The sequence below is a fragment of the Xenopus laevis genome, chromosome 7S, assembly GCF_017654675.1.
Source record: "Xenopus laevis strain J_2021 chromosome 7S, Xenopus_laevis_v10.1, whole genome shotgun sequence".
In the NCBI taxonomy this organism is placed as follows: domain Eukaryota; kingdom Metazoa; phylum Chordata; class Amphibia; order Anura; family Pipidae; genus Xenopus; species Xenopus laevis.
Window position 1 is genome coordinate 96600800 of NC_054384.1, and position 24632 is coordinate 96625431.

General features: G+C 40.7%; 1 protein-coding gene across 4 annotated transcripts; it reads right to left on the reverse strand.

Moving 5' to 3' along the window:
* Positions 1 to 4424: 4424 nt before the first annotated feature.
* Positions 4425 to 16983, reverse strand: emc10.S (ER membrane protein complex subunit 10 S homeolog). Of its 4 annotated transcripts, none has more exons than XM_018228144.2 (8): positions 16751 to 16983; positions 13787 to 13853; positions 12224 to 12336; positions 11758 to 11856; positions 10935 to 11116; positions 9334 to 9427; positions 9031 to 9123; positions 5155 to 5531 (listed from the first exon to the last, which is right to left on the reverse strand). In XM_018228144.2, exons 1-7 carry the CDS (start codon positions 16943 to 16945, stop codon positions 9040 to 9042), a joined length of 834 nt encoding a protein of 277 aa, XP_018083633.1. In that variant the 5' UTR covers positions 16946 to 16983; the 3' UTR covers positions 5155 to 5531; positions 9031 to 9039. The 4 variants fall into 4 exon arrangements, with proteins under 4 accessions (XP_018083632.1, XP_018083633.1, XP_041427529.1 ...); XM_041571595.1 differs by lacking the exon at positions 5155 to 5531 and adding an exon at positions 6681 to 7047; XM_018228143.2 differs by lacking the exon at positions 9031 to 9123 and having other exon boundaries at positions 4425 to 5531; positions 16751 to 16969.
* Positions 16984 to 24632: the final 7649 nt, after the last annotated feature.

Here is a 24632-nt window from a genome sequence, read left to right on the forward strand (position 1 = left end):
ATGGGCGAATTTGCGCTGTTTCTGATTTGCCAAAAAATTTGCGAAACTGCGCCGGCATCTAGTTTTTGATGCCGGCGTCCGTTTTTGACGCCGGTGTCGAAAAACGGACGCCGGCATCATGAACGGACGCCGGCACGCTTTTTTTCAAATTTTCGTGGGTGTTTCGCAAATTCGCCGCAAATTTGCGACTGGCGAATAAATTCGCCCATCACTAATAGTCTGAACCAGGTAACAGCAAATTCCCTTCTATCCTACAAAAAGCATAATAAGGAATTATTTATGTTCCTACTGCAGGTAGGACTGTGAAGAGCACAAATAGTTACCGTATATACTCGCGTATAAGCTGAGTTTTTCAGCACCCAAAATGTGCTGAAAAACTCGACCTCGGCTTATACGCAGGTCATACGCACATACTGTAGCCAATCCCTCACCGGATACTGTAGCCAATCCCTCACCGGATACGAGGCTCCTTCTGCGGCCCCAACACACCTCCCTCTCCCATAGCGCATCAGGACTCTGTGACTGTCACGATCGCCGCCCGGAGCAGGTCCAGGAGCTCCGGGCGGCGCGTCCTTCCCTGCCGGCGTCCTTCCAAAATGGCGGCGCCCATGGCCGCCACGTGGGTAGAGGCGACGGCGCCGCTACCCACGTGGCGGCCATGGGCGCCGCCATTTTGGGAGCGACGCCGGCAGGGAAGGACGCGCCGCCCGGAGCTCCTGGACCTGCTCCGGGCGGCGATCGTGACAGTCAGTCACAGAGTCCTGACCATATTCAGGCATGGAGGTAGCAGGACCAGGGCCCTTTTGTATAAAGTGTTGTGTTATTTCCCAGCACCCACTGCTAGCCCTGTATTCTATATGGATTATCTTCTCCCTACAGGAACCAGCATGGCAGCACCAACTGCTAAACAGGGGCTTATTTATAATAATGGGATTATTGGACCCCCTTCCCCCATCCAGGCCATATTCTCCTAGAAGAGTTTGTGACCAAAATAAGCAGAGGAATTTCAAAGCTCTTGCTGCGGACTGTAAACATTTACATGTGTCCTGCACACTGTTGGGGCCGCAGAAGGAGCCTCGTATGTAGTTGCTGCATCTCACCATCTCTCTGCCCCTGGTTGAGTTATAAGTTATTTTACTGTGACTGGTGTGCTTACAATTTTTTTTTTTTAAACTGTGGGCAGGCCTACCTTTCATTGTTATTCAGTGGGTGCAGGTACAGATTGATTTTCAATCAGCCCCTAGGCTTATACACGAGTCAATAAATTTTTCCAGTTTTCTTAGGTAAATTAGGTACCTCGGCTTATACACGGGTCGGCTTATACACGAGTATATACGGTAGGTCAATATAACAGATCACCCATACATATTACAAGGCATTACCTAAATAACCCCTTTTAAGGAGAAGGAAAGTCATGTCCCACTTAGGGGTTTTTAAATGTTAGGCACCCCCATGTGAATGTATTTACTTACCTGAAACCGCAGGCTGGTGCTCCTATCAGCAGAAAACTGCACTGGCCCGGGATTAATCCAGAGAGCCCCATGGAGTGATCCTCTTTCGGCTTCTTCTTGCTTCAAATTTCCCAGGGCAAACGCATGCTCAGTAGAATGAAATAGCCAACTTTTTTGTTAAAGTTCGGCTTTTGACTCTAATACACATGCGCAGCCGTGAGAAGAAATAAGCCGGAAGAGGATCGATCCATGGTGCTCACTGGAATAACCCTGGGCCGGTGCAGTTTTCTGCTGATAGGAGCAGCAGCCCGGGGTTTCAGGTAAGTAAATACATTCACTTGGGGGTACCTAACTTTTGGTGCTCCCAAGTGGGATATGACTTTCCTTTTCCTTTAAGTATTTTGCTCATACCCTGCAGTAGGAATGTAGAATAATATTTATAGCTTAATTACTTTTTTCTATTTATGTTGCCTGGACCCGCAGAAGGGTTGAAGACCATAGAGATGTAAAGTATTACCTGTAGGTTATACTAGCATACTGAAGGTACTAGCATGCAAACATCATCATACAGGTGCCTGTAAAGCAGAGTGCTAGTGGCAATATGGCAGTTTCCAGAACTCAGATGACGGCGCTAACCAGGTAGATTGCTAATGGCTGATCCAGGAGGTACAGAATAGCGAAACATTTATGTTCTGCTCTCTTATCTAACCTGCAAGAGCTCTGCTGAGCCAAAAGGCTGTATATGCAGTATGACATTGCTAATACAAAAGTATTTTAAAAGTAAATTACACAAAGGCACTTTAAGCATTTTCATATTTGACTTCAGATACTCTTTAATCACCAAAACAACTGAAGTGAGAGTCAAGCGTCCAGATAGCCTGAACACTCACCCTACAACTCCCAGCAACCCAGTTCAGACCGCTATCAAAGGTACGGGTGATAGCTTAACACTCGACCCCTCCACCATAGTTTAAAACACAGCTTTTAATAACTTATTAGTTAAAAACCAAACACAACCTTAGTGTGCCATACTTCCCACGACCAAACAAAGCCACTGCGTCAATTACGTCAGTGCTGGACCGTGTCCTTAAAAAAATTCAACACTACTTTATTTGCTCTTGGGGCACCCAGATTAGAATTACGTTAATACGCAACAATTAGTCTAGAATCTAGAACAGGGATCCCTAACCTTTAGAACCCGTGAGCAACATTCAGAAGTAAAAAGGAGTTGGGGAGCAACACAAGCATGAAAAATGTTCCTAGGTCCCAAATAAGGGCTGTGATTGGCCTTTTAGTAGCCTCTATGTGGATTATCAACCTACATTGAGACTCTGTTTAGCAGTGCACCTGGTTTTTATACAACCAAAACGTGTCTCCAAGGCTGGAATTCAAAAATAAGCTCCTGCTTTGAGACCACTGAGAGCAACATCCAAGGGGTTGAAGAGCAACATGTTACAGACGCCATCTTCTCCCGAGCGGTCTTCTTCCTGGATTAATCGGCATCTTCTGGCGCATGCGCAGGAGCATTTACCGGTACGGATCTACTGCGCATGCGCCGAAAGTCACAAAGTGAAATCGGAAAACTTCGCTCCTACTGCGCATATGCCAAAAAACGCCGGTCAAAGCAGGAAGAAGACGGCTCCTGTGAACTCTGTGAACAGGACCTGCACAGAGGGGTGAGTAGCAAGTTAGGGGCATTTGCCCGGGGGGACAGGTAGGCCAGGGGGAGGGATTTTTGCGTCTAGGGGGTTTACTTCTCCTTTAAAGCTAAATGCCAATAAAGGCCAAGCAAACCATAGTATGTTACTGTAATAGCCTCTATATGTAAGTGTGAGTTGTAAGTCAGGAGTTTGTAAGTCGAGGACTCCTTGTACTATGATGTATTATAAGAGGAGATTTCACTGTATTAACCCTTTATTTACAAGCATCAATGGTGCTGACCAACAATTGAGCAGGTGATGTAGATTCTATTTTTTTCCAGTTTTCTTTGGTGTGCAGCATGTTACGCAAAGTGAGGTGATCGAGCCGATCAAAGAGACCCAAACTAAACTATAGGGAGCACCCCATAGGGGAAGCATTAAAGGAACAGTAACATCAAAAAATGAAAGTTTTAAAGTAATAAAATATAATGCAGTGTTGCCCTGCACTGGTAAAACTGGTGTGTTTGCTTCAGAAACACTACTATTGTTTAAATAAATAAGCTGCTGTGTAGCAATGGGGGCAGCCATTCAAAGGAGAAAAGGCTCAGGTTACACAGCAGATAAGCTCTGTAGAACATTTATTTAACCTGTGCCATAAAGACTTTTTTAATTTTTACCATTGCTACACATCAGCTTATTTATATGAACTATAGTAGTGTTTCTGAAGCAAACATCAATTTTACCAGTGCAGGGCAACACTACATTATATTTTCATGACTTTAAAACACTTTCATTTCGGTGTTACTGTTCCTTTAATGACCAAGTATTTCTTCAGCAGCCTGCCATTACTTCTAATCTACAAGATGACAAAGACATTGGAAGAAAGGCACAGGATTATATGCAGTAAAGGCTAAAAAGTAAGGGAAAGACGTTGTTGCAGGGAAGAATTTCTTCTATGAACTATTTTATGACAGTGAAAATCAGCCTAAAAATTACAATAAAAATCACAAAAAGAAATGTTAATGCTCCAGTTAAAGTCAGGAATGTCCAACCTACATTGTTAAACTCAGTATCAATTAATATGTAGAAGTAAACTCCCAGTTTGCTTTTACTAATCAGAACACTCTGTTTTGCTTACAGAATTCAACAAGAACCTGGGATTTTAGATTTTGCAACATTATAGAAAAAAAAATGTTCAACCAATTGGTTTACTACCATTGGACAACAATCATTCTTCCTGTGATGGTTTCATCGTTATCAGTCGGTCACACTCAGCAATGCTTCATTAGCTTCATTAGCCGATTATTTGAGAAATCCAACAATACACACAAAATAATTCCAAAGATTTTAATAAATTAAAGCGTCATTAAAACTAAAATCCAAGTTAAACCTATATGAAAATGCACCTCATTTCATTCACAAATATATATTCTCTGACATCAAAAGAGCAAAGTAAACTTGCCTTGAGCAGGAAACACTTCTCAGAAGAGAAACACTATATATATATATATTTGTCACTACTTCTAGGAGCACTTTCATATAAAGAAAGTTGCATTTTAGGTTTAGTATCCATTTAAAGGGATTCTGTCATGGTTTTTATGATGTCGTTTTTATTTCTAAACTGCAAATAATTCACTCTACAATATAAAATGTCATTCCTGAACCAGCAAGTGTATTTTTTTTAGTTGTAATATTGGTGTGTAGGCTCCATCTCAGGTTATTTTGCCTGGTCATGTGCTTTCAGAAAGAGCCAGCACTTTAGGATGGAACTGCTTTCTGGCAGGTTGTTGTTTCTCCTACTCAATGTAACTGAATGTGTCTCAGTGGGACCTGGATTTTACTATTGAGTGTTGTTCTTAGATCTACCAGGCAGCTGTTATCTTGTGTTAGGGAGCTACTATCTGGTTACCTTCCCACTGTTCTGTTGTTAGGCTTCCGTAAACTTCAGTCATTTGCAGTACAGAAGTAAAGAATGACTGAAGTTTATCAGCGCACAAGTCACATGACTGGGGGCAGCTGGGAAACTGACAATATGTCTAGCCTGGTCATACTTTAAAATTGAATATAAAAAAAATCGGTTTGCTCTTTTGAGAAATGGATTTCTGTGCAGAATTCTGCTGGAGCAGCACTATTAACTGATGCATTTTGAAAAAAAAACATTATTTCCCATGACAGTATCCCTTTAAACTGAATCTTCTTGTTGATGATGGGAAAAGGAATGCTGGGCTGCATGTAGCAGGGTGATGCAGTCCACATGCACTGGTAATAGCCAGCTGTCACAAAGCTTGCCAGTGTATTATAAAAGGGAACATCAGGAATCCATCCAATGCGATCACCTTCCTCCCCCACCGCCTCCTCCTCCGCCATTGCCTCCTTGGTTGCCAGCATCAGACGCTCCAGACATCATTAAGAACAACACGACGGGAATGATGTACATCCACTGCAAATTGGAAACGATTGTTAGTACTAATTGTCTCTTTACAGCAATGATGTTCTGCTCATGTAAAGACACAGAAATTGAATTAAGTGAATTGCAAATTGAATGTGGAAAATACAATTGCTGAGGTGTTTGTTAAATTAAGGTCCAGCAGGTAGAATCATCCTAAAAAAAATGAAACAACATACAGCTGCAGCTAATATCGAGAGATATAGAGAGAGCGATAGAGACAAAGAGCGATAGAGAGAGAGAGCAATAGAGAGAGCGATAGAGAGAGAGGGAGAGCGATAGAGAGAGAGAGCGATAGAGAGATAGAGATATATAAAAAAAAAATATTCAAGCTTCTTAGCCAACTCACTAAAAATATCTGCCTTCTGCTCCTTGCAAGCATGGGCACATCAGCAACAGACTTCAGGCTACCCAGTATCCATTCTGAGGTGCCAATGTAAGTGGTGTCATTAGCTAACAAAATGGAAGAAAAAAAAGGCCGGCCACGAAACAGTTTGGTACCTGTAAAAAGTCTTAGTAGTCTGTGCCAATAGCAGTACAGGTATGGGACCGGTTATCCAGAATGCTCGGGACCTGGGGGTTTCCAGAAAACTGATCTTGGATCTTCATATATTTAGGGGGTTATTTACTAAACTCTGAAAATCACAAAAATTGTGATTTTTTTTTATATAAAATCTGACTTTAAAAAAAAAATATCTGACTTTATTAAACCCAGAGATTGGAGAAGTCCGACTCTAATAATCCGGCATCTCAGACCTGTCGAGGCTGCATATAAGTCAATGGGAGAAGTCCCGGTAATTTTATTTGATGTGCGCTGGGTTTCGTGCAATACCCCAAAAGTTTTCAGTGAAAATTCCGGAAAAATCGTGAAAATCTGATTTTTCTCCGCACACAAGTTTTCCAGAATATGTAATAATAAAATGAGCGTAAAAAACCAGAGCGGTTTTAATCGGAGTTTGTAGCAAACAATATTCAGATAAATTCAGACTTTGATAAATAACCCCATAAGTTTACTAAAAAAAAAATCATGTAAACATTAAATAAACCCAATAGGCCAATTTTTCCTCCAATAAAGATTAATTATATCTTAGTTTGGATCAAGTACGAGTTACTGTTTTATTATTACAGAGAAAAAGGAAATCATTTTAAAAAATGTGGTTTATTTGGATAAAATTGAGTCTATGAGAGACGGCCTTTCTGGATAACAGGTTTCCAGATAACGGATCACATACCTCAAAATTTGTGTAATTTCCTCTATTCTCTCCCCCAATCCATACCCTTCTACCTGCCTCCCACTTGTTCCTTCCCCACTCTTCTAAACCCTGTTATTTATTCCCCTTCGTTACCCCCCACTAAATTCATCCTCTCTCTGAGCTTGCTACATCTGCGGAGGGTGGACTGATACTGGGCAGTTCTGGCACTAACAGGTTAAGTAGTAACAGTAGATATCATGATCTGCGCTGGGTTTCATACGATAATCCAAATAGTTCATGGTTTTCAGGAGTCAAATCTGAAAAAAATAGTACAATTCTGATTTTTATGGTGTCTTTTCCAGCACCATATTCTTTTGAGTTAATTTATTGATATATAAGGTAAAATTGTGGATGCGCGTTTGGTCGAATCTGTTTTAATAAAAATAATAGAGAAAAATTTGGATTTTAGTAAGTAACCTGCTAAATGTACTACTTGAGATTAAGGGGCAGATTTATAAAGGGTCGACTAGTAAATTCAAAACCAAATTTTCAAATTGTTTTTGGTGTCGAAATTCACACATTCGAATTTTAATCCCACCACGGAAACAGTCCTAATTAAAATATTCGCCACCTAAAACCTGTAGAGTTCATGTACAAGTCAATGGCAGAGGTCCGTTGAGCCATTTAGAGTTGTTAATAGCCTTCCTGACATTTAAGTTTTTTTTGGGAGAATAAAAATACGACTGAAATACTATTCGAATTTTTGGGTCGGAAATATTTGACATTCAAAATATTTTCTTAAAGGACCAGTAACATCAAAAACATTTTTTTTAAACAATTCGTTAGTATACAATGAAAAATAAACACCAAGACAAATTAAACTTTTAAATTGCAAAGCCTTTATTAAGGAATAACTTACTGAAACTCCACTTCCCCTCCTTTTCAGAAAAGGCGACAGGGCGACCATCCATCCTGCAGGGCTCGATTTTACCTCCCTGGCTGGATGCTGCATTGAAGAGAGAAGAGGATGGAGCGTGACGGGGCCGCTGCTCTACTTTAAATAATCCTCACAGCATTGGCGGTAACAGCGATACATGGAAAGTGTATTTTCTATGCCAGATATGATGGCCAAAGCTGCGCTCTTTGCCACTATATCGCTACGTGCTGTCTTTTGTGTATAAATCCCCAAAGGCTCCATTACTAACACCCCCTCTGGCACATAGGGACAGGCGCCATTACAGAAGCGCACGGGAGAATCGCGTGGGTGTCAGTCAGTCAAGCTGGAGACGCGGGTGGGATGGCAGATCTCAATACCAGCTCAGAAGCTCCCATACAAACGCGCCGGGGGGGGGGGGGTGTTTGCGTGACAAGTCAGGTGTCGCGCGCTCAGGCAACCCCCCAATTCCACAGAGCTCCCCAGCCCCACTCTTCAATGCAGACTCACTCAGTTCCACTGAGATGCTAGGTACAGAGCAACTCAAACGCAAGGAACAATTTTATACGGTACCCAGACCCGACCTTTACGTTATGAAGTAGCAGACTCGCTCAGTTCCAGTTGGCGAAGTTGCAGCGCTAACGGCCAACAGCCTAAGCAGCCTGAACGCTAAGGGGGGCTACCACCTCTCCCCTTCCCCAGGGGACCCGTACAGCCAGCATGAACCCCACTACAAAAAAAACCCTACTACAGGAAAAGAGAGCAATGGAACTGAGCGATTCTGCATTGAAGAGTGGGGCTGGGGCATTGAAGAGATGGCACCTGTCCCTATGTGCCAGAGGGGGGTGTTCGTGTTAGTATTGGAGCCTTAAAGCATTTACACAAAAGACAGCATGAAGTGATATAGTGGCAAACAGCGCAGCATTGGCCATCATATCTGGCATAGAAAATACACTTTCCATGTATAGCTGTTCCCGCCAATGCTGTGAGGATTATTTGTAGTAGAGCAGCGGCCCCGACACGCTCCATCCTCTTCTCTCTGGATGGATGGTCGCCCTGTCGCCTTTTCTGAAGAGGAGGGGAAGTGGAGTTTCAGTTCTTAATGAAGGCTTTGCAACTTAAAAGTTAAGTTTGTCTTGGTGTTTATTTTTCTTTGTATACCAACTATTTTTTTTTAATGTTACTAGGCCTTTAAATAACCTCCAAATCGAACGGTGAGTATATTCGAGTTAAAAAAAAAAAAATTCCCATGAATTCTAAATTCGACCTTTGATAAATGGGCCTCTATGTCTCAGGGCTTAGAAAAAAGAAAGGTGTAAAGGAATAGAAGATTAAGAGTATAGAGAGTGGAGGTGAGGAGCATTACTTTAAATCCTCAGGCCTGCTGTCCTGGCTCCCTCGGAACCTTCGCCGAATTGGTTAACATTAGCAACATTGCCCCTCCCAGAATAATATGCCACTGTGAGGAGGGAAAGATAAAACAGGCAGTCATAAAAAGCCCTGTTTATATGGTGGCTAAAAGGAGGTTCTCTCAATTTGCTTTCATCATTGTTTGCATTTTCAAAAATTTTATCCTACAACAAGTTTAGTCCTGTATGAGGAAAGCATATCAATATCATTAGTAGGAAAACACTTGTTTCTGCAGTTGAAATCCAAACCTTAAACTTACATATTTAGCAAAGAATGACTTCTGCTCCTGGGGATTCTTTGCTTTTTGGGCTTGTTCCATCTCTAGGCGTTCAATAAATGCGGCGGTTTCAGGTCTAAAAGTTAAAAAAAAAATTATATATACAGTTGTATATATATTTTTGTATACTAAACATAAACTTACTGCACCACAAGCCTAATCAAACAAATAATTTATGCTTTCAAAGTTGGCCGCAAGGGGTCACCATCTTGTAACTTTGTTAAACATATTTGCAAGACCAAGACGGTGCACATGCTCAGTGTGGTCTGGGCTACTTAGGGATCATCAGAAATTATCAAAACATCACAAGTCAAATAATATCTGCCAGAAGCCGATCTAGCGTGTGTTGTCCAGTAATCTAAGGTGGATTTTATAATTTTTGTATGGTTTAATACAAACTTTCTCCAACTCTGCAGAACAAGTGGCTACAGCAAAATAATTCTCCAAACAGAATCCCAGTTTATCTGTTTAAATCTGGCTCCATGATCTTTGTCCCTGCAGCTGGAGTTAGAAGAGACACAAGCTGCTATTTCAGGAGAACTGCCTTCCCGCCAGCTAGAATGTAAATCATTGGCGGGATGGGACTCTGAACGTTTTGTTTTCCGAATTCGCCCGCAGTTGTCTCAGGAGGAAACGTCGATTAGATTAGCTGCAATAGTGCCAGCTAGAATGCTATATTTATTCTGTAGAATGCTCTAGAAACTGTTTGTTTAGGATAGCAGCTGCAGTATTAGCTTGGTGTGACATCACTTCCTGCCTGAGTCTCTCCCTGCTCTGTTTCAGATTACAGCAGAGAAGGGGGGGGGAAGAGGAGCAAACTGAGCATGCTCTTGCCCAGGGCAATGAGGTTTAAGCTGAAGGCAGGAAGTCTGATACAGAAGCCCATGAGTACACAATAGAAGCAAAGAAATGCAGTGTTTCTTTTGACAGGGGACTCAGAGCAGCATTACTTTGGGGGTTTACTGGTATATTTAGATGGACCTTTCTGATAAAGATTACTTCGTTTTAACCTTTCCTTCTCCTTTAAGAAATCATAAATTCTGCCAGGTTATGTAAACTTATGAGCACAACTGTATACACTTTAACTCACCGAACAAAGAAGCAAGGGTGATATGCCCATACAAAGGAATAATATCGCCCCCCCCATTGTAAAATATAAAAAAGTCTATTGTAAGTGTGCCTGAAGTTAATGACCATAAAAAGACAACAGGACATATAGGACAGGATATGGGGTCTGTTATCTGGAAACCCGTTATCCAGAAAGCTCTAAATTACAGAAAGGCTGTCTCCTATAGACTCCATTTTATCCAAATAATCTAAATTTCTAAAAATGATTTCCTTTAGCTCTGTAATAATAAAACAGTAGTTTTTACTTGTTCCAAACTAATATATAATTAACCTTTATTGGAAGCAAAACCCAGCCTATTGGGTTTATTTAATGATTTTCTAATAGACTCAAGGTATGAAGATCCGAACTACAGAAAGATCGGTTATCCAGAAAACGCCAGGTGCTGAACATTCTGGATAACAGGCCCCATACCTGTATTTAGAAACAGAAATGTGAACTAGAACATTACACTCACACTGCTGCAGGGATTGGCTGCTGCATGTGGACAGTAGTGTTAAACATTTCCAAATCCACATCTTCCACCTCTGCACCATTGCAGGATCCAGGGAAAGTCACTATGGAGACACCAATGACATTTCCGGAAAGATCTGTGTGAACAGTGATTTCGTCAGAGAGATGGGACTCAACCATGGAACACTGCAAAGAAAAAGAAAAGAAGGTCACTTGGTCACTTTGGTTCCTTTCCTTTTACTGTACCATTGCATTAAACCTAGCACAAATATATATATATATATATATATATATATATATATATATATATATATATATATATATATATATATATATATATATATATATATACTGTCGGTTCAGTGGACGCACTCCTTCCGGATCTGTTTCAATCGATGTTGGTGCGTTGGTCAAAGTGTAATACAATTCAGTAAGCAGGACCCGCACTCGTTCAAATTCAGTGAAATAAAAGTGTCTTTATTCACAGGTTCATTTTCCAACGTTTCGGTCCTCACTGGGACCTTTTTCAAGGATTTCAAGGATTTTTCCTTGAAAAAGGTCCCAGTGAGGACCGAAACGTTGGAAAATGAACCTGTGAATAAAGACACTTTTATTTCACTGAATTTGAACGAGTGCGGGTCCTGCTTACTGAATTATATATATATATATATATGACAAAAAAGCTGAAGCACACCAGGATATATATATATATATCAAGCCCACAGAAATCATCTCTCAGTATCCTCCAACTGCTTTTTAGCCAAGTGACTGACTTACCCACCATCTGTACAGCACACATTTGGAATGCAACACATTAGACAACTTACTGCTCGGACAAAAGATGTGACATATTCATTGGCTTCTTCTGTAATACCCAGTTTTCTTGGGATCCTAATTCGATAAAGCCCATTCAGATTTGCAATATCCTATAAAATTAGAAAAAATGTAAGAAATGTCTTAGCATAGTCATTGCATTTTAATACAGGTATGGGACCTGTTATCCAGAATGCTCGGGCCTGGGGTTTTCCTGATAACAGATCTTTCTGTAATTTAGATCTTTATACCTTAAGGGCAGAGACACACGCTCAGATTTGGGGAGATTAGTCGCCTGGCGACAAATCTCCTCTTCTTCGGGGCGACTAATCTCCCCAAACTGCCTCCAGAATCTGCACCGAGGGGTAAGTAAAAAGTTATGGGCATTTCCCTGGGGGGAAGTTAGGCTGGGGGTCTCCGTGGGGTGGAGGGTACGGGTTTTTTTCCTAAAGGGTTGATTTCTCCTTTAAGTCTACTCACCCGTAATTTGTTTCTCTCATCTTCTGTGAGTTGCTTCTGCAGAATGGATATGCTTTGCTCCGCTGTCCCACTCCAGAACAAAGATCCCCTCTTTGTGAAATGGATGCTATCATCTGTATGAGAATATGAACAATGACACTTATGCAAATTATTCATATTAATGTTAGCATTGGTTCTCTCAACTAAAACCAAAAGGAAGGTGATGACACTATATTAGCCATGGGCAGTTAGAAATCATCCAGATGTCCTGCAGTAATCTGTACTTTGACATCTGGCGGGCTTCTGGTTACATAAATAATTTCTAATGTGTGACCTACAGTATAAGAAGACCAAACCTAGATACAGGGACTTGAACTTCTTGGCAGGTTGAGCATAAAGTAATGACATCCAAAACACTGTTAGTATGATATAGATCCCAAAATTCTACCAGCAGTTATATAGAGCTGTCTTACTTACAGGCTGCTGGTGAAATCTCTCTCATTGCTTCCATTAAAGAAAAACTTTACCCCCAAAATGAATATTTAAGCAACAGATAGTTTACATCCTATTAAGTGGCATATTAAAGAATCTTACCAAACTGGTGTATGTATATATATATATATATATATATATATATATATATATATATATATATATATATATATATATATATATATATATATATATTTATATTTATATTTATTTATTTATTTATTTAAGTAAATATTGCCCTTTTACATCTCTTGCCTTTAACCACCATGTCGTGATGGTCTCTATGCTGCCTCAGAGATCACCTGACCAGAAATACTGCAGCTCTAATTGTAACAGGAAGAAGCGTGGAAGCAAAAGACAGAACTATGTCTAATTGGCTCATGTGACCTCATGTTTGGTTTGTTTGTGTGCACTATAAATCCTAGGATCCCAGGGGGCAGCCCTTATTTTTTAAAATGGCAATTTTCTATTTAGGATTACCCAATGGCACATACTACTAAAAATGTAGGGTTTATTTACATGAAGCAGTTTTACATATGAGCGGTTTTATCATTTTATAGAGACCTACATTGTTCAAGGGGGGTATACTTTTCCTCTAAGTAAGAATATTTTATATCATATAATACTATAGCTTCCTTCTCTTTTACTGGCGGACTACCCTATTCCTCTCACAACGGCAGCCTGATCACCAAGCATTTTCTATGTCAGATGGGACACTTCATTGACCCGTGGGTAGGGTTACCACTTTACCAAAATGTTCTTAAAGACCAGTGGGGTTATGGTTGGGGGAAGGGAAATAATCTGGGGGCTGTAATGTAAATGGGTGTGGTAATAATGCAAGGTGGTGGATATATGATGCAATGGATGGGTAGACGGCATATTACATATTTACAAGGTTATTACATATTTACTGTCAACTGCAATACAGACGAACGGCAATCACATCATGAAGAAAAACTTTACATGCAGCAATCTGGATTAATCACAGAAAAAATATTCTTGCACATTTTTACACATAATTAAGATGGATTGTAGAAGAACCAGGAATTTCTAAGGCAACTAAACTGGGCACCCAGATCGACATCCACTTACCCAGTTCAAAGGAATGCTCAAGTTCAAGGTTGGTTCCACAGCTTTCTGACTCTCTTCCATCTCCTGTCTGAATAACACAAAACAATACATATTTACAGACTGATGCTCAATAAATTCTTATTATCATCATCATCAGCTTTAAACAGAATTAGTCGAGGATTCCTATTTTCTGTTATGAACGAGGTACAGGGGCAGCCTGGCATGTGCACACAAGATATTTGTCAAATAATGTGTAAGTAATGTGTAAATAAACACCAACATACTCCCATATCAAAGGATAGTGAACTATTCACAGTGTGTGTGATTAGTTCATTATCCTTTGATATGGGGGTATACTAGTGTGTATGTATCTATATCTATCTATCTATCTATCTATATCTATCTATCCTTTATGTATCCTGCAGTACATAGTGTAACCCTGATGCGTATACTTAATATCTATTGCAGAATATAAAACATCCTTTGTACTTCCTGCTACCCAGAGTAAAGGTGGCCATAGACACACCAATAATATCATATGAAACTAATTTTCGTACGATATTCAGTGCCTGTATGGTTGGAGAGGAACCAACCGATATAGGCAGAAGACTTGGATATCGGCCGACTCGTCGATTGGGATGGCCAGAAAATTTGAAGGCACCTGATCATCGGCCATTGTTAGTGCTGAATTGTCAGATACAGGTAGAATTCTATTGTTTCTCTCTGTATATCTGATGATTCAGCTCTACACGTGGGTATTGAAACTATAGCTGGCCATACACGAGCCGAAAAAAAAGGATGCAGACAGACTTAATGGCAGCTTATCGGCCTGTGTTATTGGCTTTCCCAATCGTTTTCTGGCTGAAAGTTGGCCAGATGTCAATTGAGCAGGATTAAAAATCCCGTCTGATCGCGGCCGCACCTATTTGTTGATGAGGTCCCGTGATCCGACCGTTTGTTGCTTCCAAAAAAATCCCACATGCATGCTTATAAGATAAAAAGTAAAGTTTTATTAAATCATTTTAAAATATCAAAAACTTCCCACATGGAGCCTAACGCGTTTCATGCTTACCTAGCACTTAGTCATAGGCAATTTCTGAAACGTCTATCTTTCTGATACTTTAATACCATCTCTTATAGGCCCTCCCAAAATTAAAACCAAATCACAATTCAACACATTTGTTGTATATATCATTAAAGGGATCCCGTCATCAGAAAACATGTTTTTTTCAAAACGCATCAGTTAATAGTGCTACTCCAGCAGAATTTTGCACTGAAATCCATTTCTCAAAAGAGCAAACAGATTTTTTTATATTCAATTTTGAAATCTGACATGGGGCTAGACATTTTGTCAATTTCCCAGCTGCCCCTGGTCATGTGACTTGTGCCTGCACTTTAGGAGAGAAATGCTTTCTGGCAGGCTGCTGTTTTTCCTTCTCAATGTAACTGAATGTGTCTCAGTGGGACATGGGTTTTTACAATTGAGTGTTGTTCTTAGATCTACCAGGCAGCTGTTATCTTGTGTTAGGGAGCTGCCATCTGGTTACCTTCCCATTGTTCTTTTGTTTGGCTGCTGGGGAGGAAAGGGAGGGAGGTGATATCACTCCAACTTGCAGTACAGCAGTAAAGAGTGATTGAAGTTTATCAGAGCACAAGTCACATGACTTGGGGCAGCTGGGAAATTGATAATATGTCTAGCCCCATGTCAGATTTCAAAATTGAATATAAAAAAATCTGTTTGCTCTTTTAAGAAATGGATTTCAGTGCAGAATTCTGCTGGAGCATTCATTTTGAAAAAAATTTTTTTTCCCCATGACAGTAACCCTTTAATTAGAGCCTTGTCTATCGGCTCAATTGGTTAGAAACACTTAGTAATACATATGTTATACAATCCATGTTGAGTGATCCGACCGCCCATGTTGGCTACATTATGATCCGATAGTTGGGCCCTAGGACCCACGATCGGATCAGGCCCTTATACAGCCCACCTCAATGTGGGCACATTGAGGAGAGATCCGCTTGTTTGGCGAAATCGGCAAACGAGCGGATTTCTACATGTATGGCCACCTTAAAAGGAGAACTCAACCCTAAACTTAAAAAACCCTAAACTTAAAAAAACCCTACATATGCCTCCCTCCAGCCTAAGTGTTACCCTAGGAAAATGCCCCTAACGTTTTACTTATCCCTCGGTGCAGATTCAGGCATCGGAGTTCAGGGGCGCCATCTTCTTCTCTTCGGAAAACTTCAGAACGAGACCAGCGTGTTGGCGCATTTGCAGTTGGAGCAATTTTCTGTTTTGTGACAACTGCGCATGCGACGAAATTCACGGAAATTGCTGAAAGCACCGGTCTCATTACGAAGATAACCGAAGCAGCTGAAGATGGCACCCGCGAACTCCGATGCCTGAATCTGCACCGAGGGGTAATTAAAACGTATGGGGCATTTGTCCAGGGGCCTATGTAGTGTAGGGGATTTTTAAGTTTAGGGTTGAATTCTCTAACAATGTTTGCAGAAAGACCTTTCCCAGGAAAGATCGCAATTGTAACATCTATGGCCACGTAGCCAGAAGCTGCAGATAACTGTGCCAGTATATGGGGGCTTCCGACAGGTCTCCCCGATCAATACCTGGAAAAAGATATCGCTCGGGGAGGTTTGATTTTTCTGGAGATTGAGGACCTCATCAGCAAGTTGCAGTCCTCATCTCTTGGGAGGCCATGCTCTTCATTCTGCCCTAGGATAGAATGTTCGGATTAACCCAATATCGCCGTGTTATTGGCAGTCACCAAACGAGCGGATCTCATCATGTATGGCCCCCTTCCTGTCCTAGCCACACAATAATGTAACTAATTGTCATGGGGATAGTGATCTGGTGCAAATAGGCCTTGTGTTTATAAAAGTGCCCCTGTGTGTCTATAATAAACCGAGACATCGAGTTCAGACCATCTGCCCCAGCTCATCCCTGCCCGTTCCCGCAGCCCCACTCACCTTGAGCCTGCACACAGAGCCCTGAGCAGTGGCCACTAAGAAAGGCAGCGCAATAAGCCAAACCCAGCAGTTACCGGTCACAATACTCGATAAGGGACAAGCCCTTTGCCCTCCTAAACAACCGGCAGCCATGACAGAGAGGAGAGGGCCGGTCTTTCTCCAAGTGAGAGACTGCGCATGCCCCGGATGTACCATCACGTCTTACCCACAGGGGTGGCACAATTTAGGTTTGCGCTACTGTTAACTTATTTAAAGAGAAATATTAAAGAAACTGTATCGTATACTTTGAGGGATGATATATTCAGACTTTGTAAAAGAGCATTGCCGGTTTCTTTGGGAGAAACGTCGCAATGGGATACTATATTCTGAAACGATTAACTGTGTGTTCCAAGCCTCTGTTTGGCGAACCAATCGGCCGTGGAGACATCACCGTGCCATTCGAGGACGCGCAGAATGAAATTTATTTAAAGAGAAATATTACAAAAACTGTATCGTATACATTGAGGGATGATATATTTAGACTTTATCAAAGAGCATTGCGGGTTTCTTTGGGAGAAACGTCGCAATGGGATACTGTATCCTGAAAAGATTAACTGCGTGTTCCAAGCCTCTGTTTGGTGAACCAATCGGCTTTGGAGACCGTGGAGACATTACCGTGCCATTCGAGGACGCGCAGAATGAAATGCGATTGCGCATGCGCAGTGTATAGCTGTTGGTTTTGTGAGGCGTCGACTGGCTTGTGGGGTTACCTTAGTACGATTATTAATTGGCACAATAAAAGTACTGAAGTTGGGTAGCTGTTAGTACAGCCCTATATTAGGGACAATATAACGTTTGTTATAAAATTAGTTGTTTTTTACGAGTTCAGGGATGAGCTTGAATTGGATGAGCTTCAACGTAACAACGCCCCACGTGACCCTCTGGTGCACGCACTCCGCCAGTGTAGGGATAATCAGTGCAGTAATGTTACACAAGAGTGAAATAAAAATGCCAAAACAAATGCTGTAAAACATTATCCCAGGCATCTGCCGTTCTAATCATAATTTTACCTCCTAGCAGCACTTTTTGCCTCAGATGCTGCATTACTACTTATTTATTATCATAGGTGCTAATGTTCACAAGCGCAGTTACCTGGAGTAACCAGTCACATGGTATAATATCAATATTAGCACTTATTACAATTTGTAAGGGATTAAATAATTAAAATAGCCCAGTTTTCCCTTGAACTCAGGTGGTCAAATTGGGGGCATAGAACTAATTGTTTGGTGACATCCCAAATGAGGGAATCAATACATGTACGAACTAGAGTTGCCACCTTTGCTGATGGCTAAACCCGAACATAGTGGGGGGGGGGGGCAGATAGCTTTGGGGGTGGGGCAGTGATGTAGGAACGGGCATGATGACATCATGGGTGGGCACACTGGTGTAGGTGGAGTTATGACACTGGGGCAGTGTTGCCACCCGGCCGGTATTTTACCGGCCTAGCCGGTAAAACACCAGCCGGGGCCGGTTTTACAAATTTACCGGCAATGTAGCTGCTGGTAAATATGTAATACACCTAAAAAAAAGCCCGTGGCCTGCCCCCAGCCTGCTCAAAAGGAACATTTTTCCCTGGGCTTCTTGCCAAACGTGTGTGTTGGCTCCGCCACTTTGACATCACAACCCACCCAGCCAATAGCACATCACGACCCGCCCCCTTTAGCGTCACAACCCGCCCTTTAACCCCTCCACCTGCCGGTGAAGATTTTTTTAAAAGGTGGCAACCCTACACTGGGGCAAAGCTATTGCATCACTTAGATGCAACTGGCTGGATTTCTATCAGTAGCGGAACTACCGGGGGAGCAGGAGGTGCAATTGGGCCAGGGCCCGCACCCCCTCAGGGCCCCCCGGCAGCTTGCGCACTGCCGATTTCCAGCCGCAGAGGCCGATTTCGGGGAAAATAATCTGGTACGGAGGGGGGCGGGAGGCTGCACATCCCGCACCAGGGCCCGCCCCCCTCCAGTTACGTTACTGATTTCTATCCAGTTTTCACAATTTTTTAAAGTGTTGATGCCCAGTTCAACAGATGGCAATGGCAACCCTATCTCTAGCTACATACTGCTTGATGAGTAAGCCCAATCCTTTAATTACAGGTATGAGATCTCTTATACAGAAATCAGTTATCCCGAAAGCTCTGAAATACAGCAATGCTAATTTAGAAAAAAAAAACTTATTTTTGATTGATTTGCTTTTTTTTTGTATCTGTAATAATGAGAAATGAACGGCACATGATAGTAACAAAGCAATGTTGAGGTGAGTATCTTAGTTTTTTAAATGTTTTCATGTATTGGACAGATTATTGTTTCATAAAACCGAACAGAAAGTTCAGACCCGAACAGGCCTTACAAAAACCGAACTGTTCGGGTCAAAACCAGACAGGTGGCAACCCTATTATGAACCTATTTAGAGTATCACAGTCAGGCTTTCAGCAGAATAGTCATCAGCTTTATAATATTTATGTTTCATGTGTTCTAGCAACCAGCAGGGGGTGCACAATCACTGCCAAATCTAATGTGTATTTTTTAAAAAGCTATCTCTTTATTTATGTTATGTTTGACAGACGGAAAGCTAATCGAACAGAAGTATCAGCTGACAGCTTTAGAATTATTTCCTTTGATTCTGCTTAGTGAAGTCCAGCAGCATTCATTATAAAGGTAAAACCAGAAAGTCTGTGTGCTGTAAGCACTGTGAATATTGCACAAGGGTCACAGAACGGTGGGGAACTGGGGTGTAACCTGGACATTACACTAAGAGCTTATTTACTCACTCAATAACTATGTATATACCAAAAGTGCAAGTTGTCAATAACAACCAATCACCAATTAGCTTTAAACAGGCACAATTTAGAAAGTGAAAAAAATTGATAACTATGGGCAACTGCTCTGGTGCCATTTAGCAGCCTAAGCCTACACTTCTAAGTTATAAACAAGAAATTGCACATTGGTTATTTCATGTGTCTGCTGCACCAAAACATGGCCCACCCATATGCTGGCAAAATCAGGCTGATCTATTCATTGATCAAATACAAAAAATATATCCCAAAAAAGAGTCTATTTTAAGATAAAAAGTTAATCTTTATTTAACATGTGATTAAAAGAATAGGCATACAGACGAATTGATGTCCCGCCTTACGCGTTTCATACGCACTGGTACTTATTCATAGGCAAAACTTTGCCAATTCCCTAATGGGCGCAGGCGTCACTTCGCTAGCGAAGGAGATAGACGCTACCGTTGCTTCGCACTCTAACTTCAGGTGAATTTTCGCTCTGGCAAACGGATGTAACTTGGCAAATTCACTAAGATGCGGATTTTACTGAATGTTACCTCTTTTGCCAGACTCAGACCAGGCGAAGTGCAATGGAGTGCATAGGACTTCCTCAATTTTTTGTTGAAAATTTTTACCAAAAAAGGCTGGCGTAATAGCCTGCAAAAGTCCGTAAATTTTTTTTTGGGTAACCGGGTTCCCCCTTACAGTTCCAAAACATATGGCACATAACCTATACACTGGGCTCATGTGTAGGGCATTATAACAACACAATTTTATTTTATTAAGGTTCCCTGGGCTTGTGTAATGTAATGTATTTGCTGCAACATATACGGACATTCAACTTTCACGTCCCGCCATATGCAAATTAGCCAACGCTAGCGAGACTTCGCCAGCGTTCAGTGCTCTGGACGCAACTTCGCATTTTAGGGAAATAGCATTGTCCTGGTGAATTTACGCCTGGCAAAGTGTGTGACGCGGTCACTAGCGAATTTGCGTCACTTAGGGAATTTTCCCCTTTGGGTGTAATGGGTTGATACACTGGTTCTTGAAGCATGCTTGATTCCAGTTCTTGTTTGCATCACTGAATGGCTTGTGTTTAGACACCTGCTGGCCTTTAAACATTGGTCAGGAGCCGGATTCTCCACTGCTTCCTTTCAGCCATCCTCTGTACCAGAGTTCCTATTACCAATCTGGTACAAGGGTTGGGAGAGAGAAAGAGTGGACCATTATAACAATTCACATTGAAGTCACCAGCTGCTCAGACCTGTAAGACAAATGGGACATGCCAGTTACATTTCATTGTAACAGATAAGCTTTTTACTTATACTTCCCCCTGTGCATTGATATTTTACATTATACAGGTATGGCATCCATTATCCCGGAACCCATTAGGATGGCCATCTCTCATAGACTCAATTTCAATCAAATAATTCAATTTTTTTTAAAAATTATGACATTTTTTTCTGTCATAATAAGACAGTACATTGTATTTAATCCTAACTAAGATATAATTGATCCTTATTGGAATAAAAACAATCCTATTGAGTTTATTTAATCTTTAAATGATTTTTTACTAGGCTTAAGGTATGGAGATCCAAATTATAGAAAGACACCATATCCAAAAATTCTGGATTCAGGTTCCACACCTGCATACAGTTTATTTACAAAATGGGGTAAAAATAGCATAAAACAGCTTTTTTCAAGCTTGTGAATGGAACAAAAGCAGCACAAACCACTTACTAGTTCCACAAACACAGGGCAGAGAGACTATGGGCAAAGGTACATGAGGAGCTTTGCATCTGCCCTGTGCTTGTTCTAACGGCTGCATCATAGAGGTGAGATCAGTGTAAGGCACAGAGCACTCATCCACAATAGAAAGCGATAGACACAAGAGCTACGTGCATTGTGTGTTATAGGCAACATCGATTTGTCCATTAGTGTGAATTGCAGCTGTGGAGCTCAATAGTAAAAGGAGAAGGAAAGGCTAAAACTAAGTAAGGTTTATCAGAAAGGTCTATATAAATACACCAGTAAACCCTCAAAGTAATGCTGCTCTGAGTCCTGTATTTCTTTCCTTCAATGGTGTAAACATGGGCTTCTGTATTAGGCTTCCTGTTTTTAGCATAAACCTCCAGGACTAGGGCTTGAGCATGCTCAGTTTGCTTCTCTCTCCCCTCCCTTTTACATTCTCCCCTCCCTGCTGTAATCTGAGCCCAGAGCTATGAGTGAGCAGGGAAAGACTCAGGCAGGAAGTGATGTCACATCAAGCTAATATGGCAGCTATATCCTAAACAAACAGGGAGAGCTTCTAGAGCTGTTTACTCAGGTATGATAGAGCATTCTACAGAATAAATAAAGTGGTATAGCTTGTACTATTGTGGCTAATCTATTGGCAATAAACTGTTTCGGTAGCTTTCCTTCTCCTTTAAGGCTTAAATACAAGACATGTATTTTAAGGGGAACTCTAATGTGCTCACTTTATAAATCAAATAAATAAGTGTATCCACTTAAACCTGTTCTCATTTTAGCCTCTGCGTGTATCTATCGGGTGCATGTTTATTACACAAGGGTGCTCTGGAGGTTCCTTGAAGGTATTATTATAATAATAATAGGTAGGTTGCATGAGTCAGCTCTCACTGATAGCACTGTCTTTTGCAGAATACAATTGAAATAACCCTGTTACATGGCTTTGAAATTGTTCTGAGCCCCCAGTGTTGCACATCCCTGATCAGGTAGTTGCCCATTTATAAAATACCTGTGACGGAGGCTTCTATTTGTGTCATTAGTCTTATACTAATGTGGCTATAAGCCCCATTACACTCCAAAGTTGGAAAGCTGCCAGCAAGAGCTGAACGGCCCAGGTTTGTATGACTGGTGCTAGATTTGTATCAGCTCTGATAATATTGTCATTGCAGATGCAGACATACTGGATATCTATTTCTGCTTTTACCCTGCCTGTGTATATAAGAACTCTGAACTGAACTCTGCAGAAACCCTGTTTGCTTTCCCTTTGTCACTGCCATTGTGAAACTATGAATCTGCAGTGTAATCAGCATTGAACTCTCTGTGCACTTATAGTAAAATTGTCATAGTAAAAGTGCACTGTAAGACTAGGCACTCACAAACAATAATGGGTGTATTTCAAACGCAAGGCCTAAAATTGTGAACTGGGTTCATTTACTAACGGGGACTTATGGATTAGTATTTTAAAGCTAGGCTAATATTAATAATTGTATTAATATTAATATAAGGATATATGATATATATATATATATATATATATATATATATATATATATATATATAGTCCAAATAGTTCAGCACTCCACTACTCCAAATGAATGACCCAGGTGCTACCATCCAATGCTGCATACAAAATCCAAAAAAGTGAGGTGCACACTGGGAACTTTTGTTTAGTTTAAAAAGTTCATTTTATTAAATATAAGTTAAAAATAGGTCTATTTTTAACTTATATTTAATAAAATGAACTTTTTAAACTAAACAAAAGTTCCCAGTGTGCACCTCACTTTTTTGGATTTTATATATATATATATATATATATATATATATATATATATATATATATATATATATATATAATATAGTTCACAAAATAGCCAGCACTCTCGAAAATATTTTTCAGCTTGCCTGGGTGCAGTATCCAAAATTACAATATGTAGTCAGCAAGAACGGTCCGCACTCTCAGGTCTTATGTAGAAAGTAAAAAAGTTTTATAGTTACATACGAGACTAACGTTTCGGCATCCTCCGAGAAAGGCCTCGGAGGAGGCCGAAACGTTAGTCTCGTATGTAACAATAAAACTTTTTTACTTTCTACATAAGACCTGAGAGTGCGGACCGTTCTTGCTGACTATATATATATATATATATATATATATATATATACAGTATATACACATATATATATATATATATATATCTCCAGACAAACATACAGACAAAGAGAGATTACATATTCCATCTGAAAATTTCGGGAGTTGGAGTTCAACAGATGGTGGGCTTGGGGTATCACATCAATGGTGTAGAGAGGTCTTAGGGAAATTAGGGAAAAGTGGGGATTTAAATTAAAAGCAGAAGCTCCCTCTGTTCCTAGTGAACTAGCTTGCACTTAGGGTGCCACAAACACAGAGTGATTTAGGCTAGCATGTATTAGATTCATTCATCCAGCATGTTACCATGTTATTATTCAGCTTAATAAGGTCACTACACAGGTAATATCTTGTCTCCTACATAGTTTATGTTGCTGCTGAGGAACTAAGAATACATTATTTTTTATTGCGTCAAAAAAACCCCACATTTTTGAGGTATTAGTGGCCTGAACCACTTTACAACCGAATGTCTTTTGGATGGGGTTGCCTCTTGCAGCACCACATACGACAATGGTAATTTAAATCCGGTATCTGTGCTAATAAGTAGTCATTAGTTCACTGAATGTCATGGTCTGTCTGAGCTCATAAGCACTGTATGGAAATATGACATGTGAGTGCATCTGTCTCCTCGCCCTGCCTCTCTGGCATCTGCATGCGATTTGTCTTTCATCATTATCATTTCATCTCTCATTATCAGCCTTGACTGGTTGCTGCTTGGGTGTATTTGTAGGGCATCCAGTTAACACTTTATCACACCTCACCGATCATAATATATGACAGCACCCCCCTATACGAGTATTGAAGTGGATCTGTCTATGTTGGAAGTCAGAGGATAAAAAAAGGGGGTTGTTATATGTTAAACCCAATACCTTTATTGTGCCCTTGAGGTTAAAGGGGTTGTTCACCTTCCAAACACCTTTTCAATTCAGTTGTTTTCACATTGTTCACCATAAACAAATAATTTTTTCAATTGTCTTCCATCTTATATTTTTATCCAAAATTTAAGCTTAAAGTTTAATATTCATGTCTGGGTTTTCAGTCTGACAGCTCAGTGATCCAGGAGGATCTGAACTGTTACAATTTTCTACATTTAGTTGATACAATTAGTTGATACATTTCTCAGCAGCATCTGTGGAGTATAAGCAACTATTGTATCAATTCTAACAGCTGCCTTTAATGAAAACTCA

Bases quoted from the DNA above. Each gene is read 5' to 3' on its own strand.
- emc10.S (XM_018228143.2), bottom strand. From the start codon at position 16,945: ATGGTACATCCGGGGCATGCGCAGTCTCTCACTTGGAGAAAGACCGGC. The intron at 11,857-12,223 runs GTGAGTAGACTT...CTAATTTTATAG, and splicing joins ATGAGAGAAACAAATTACGG to GATATTGCAAATCTGAATGG. The intron at 11,117-11,757 runs GTAAGTTGTCTA...TTTTCTTTGCAG, and splicing joins TCACATCTTTTGTCCGAGCA to TGTTCCATGGTTGAGTCCCA.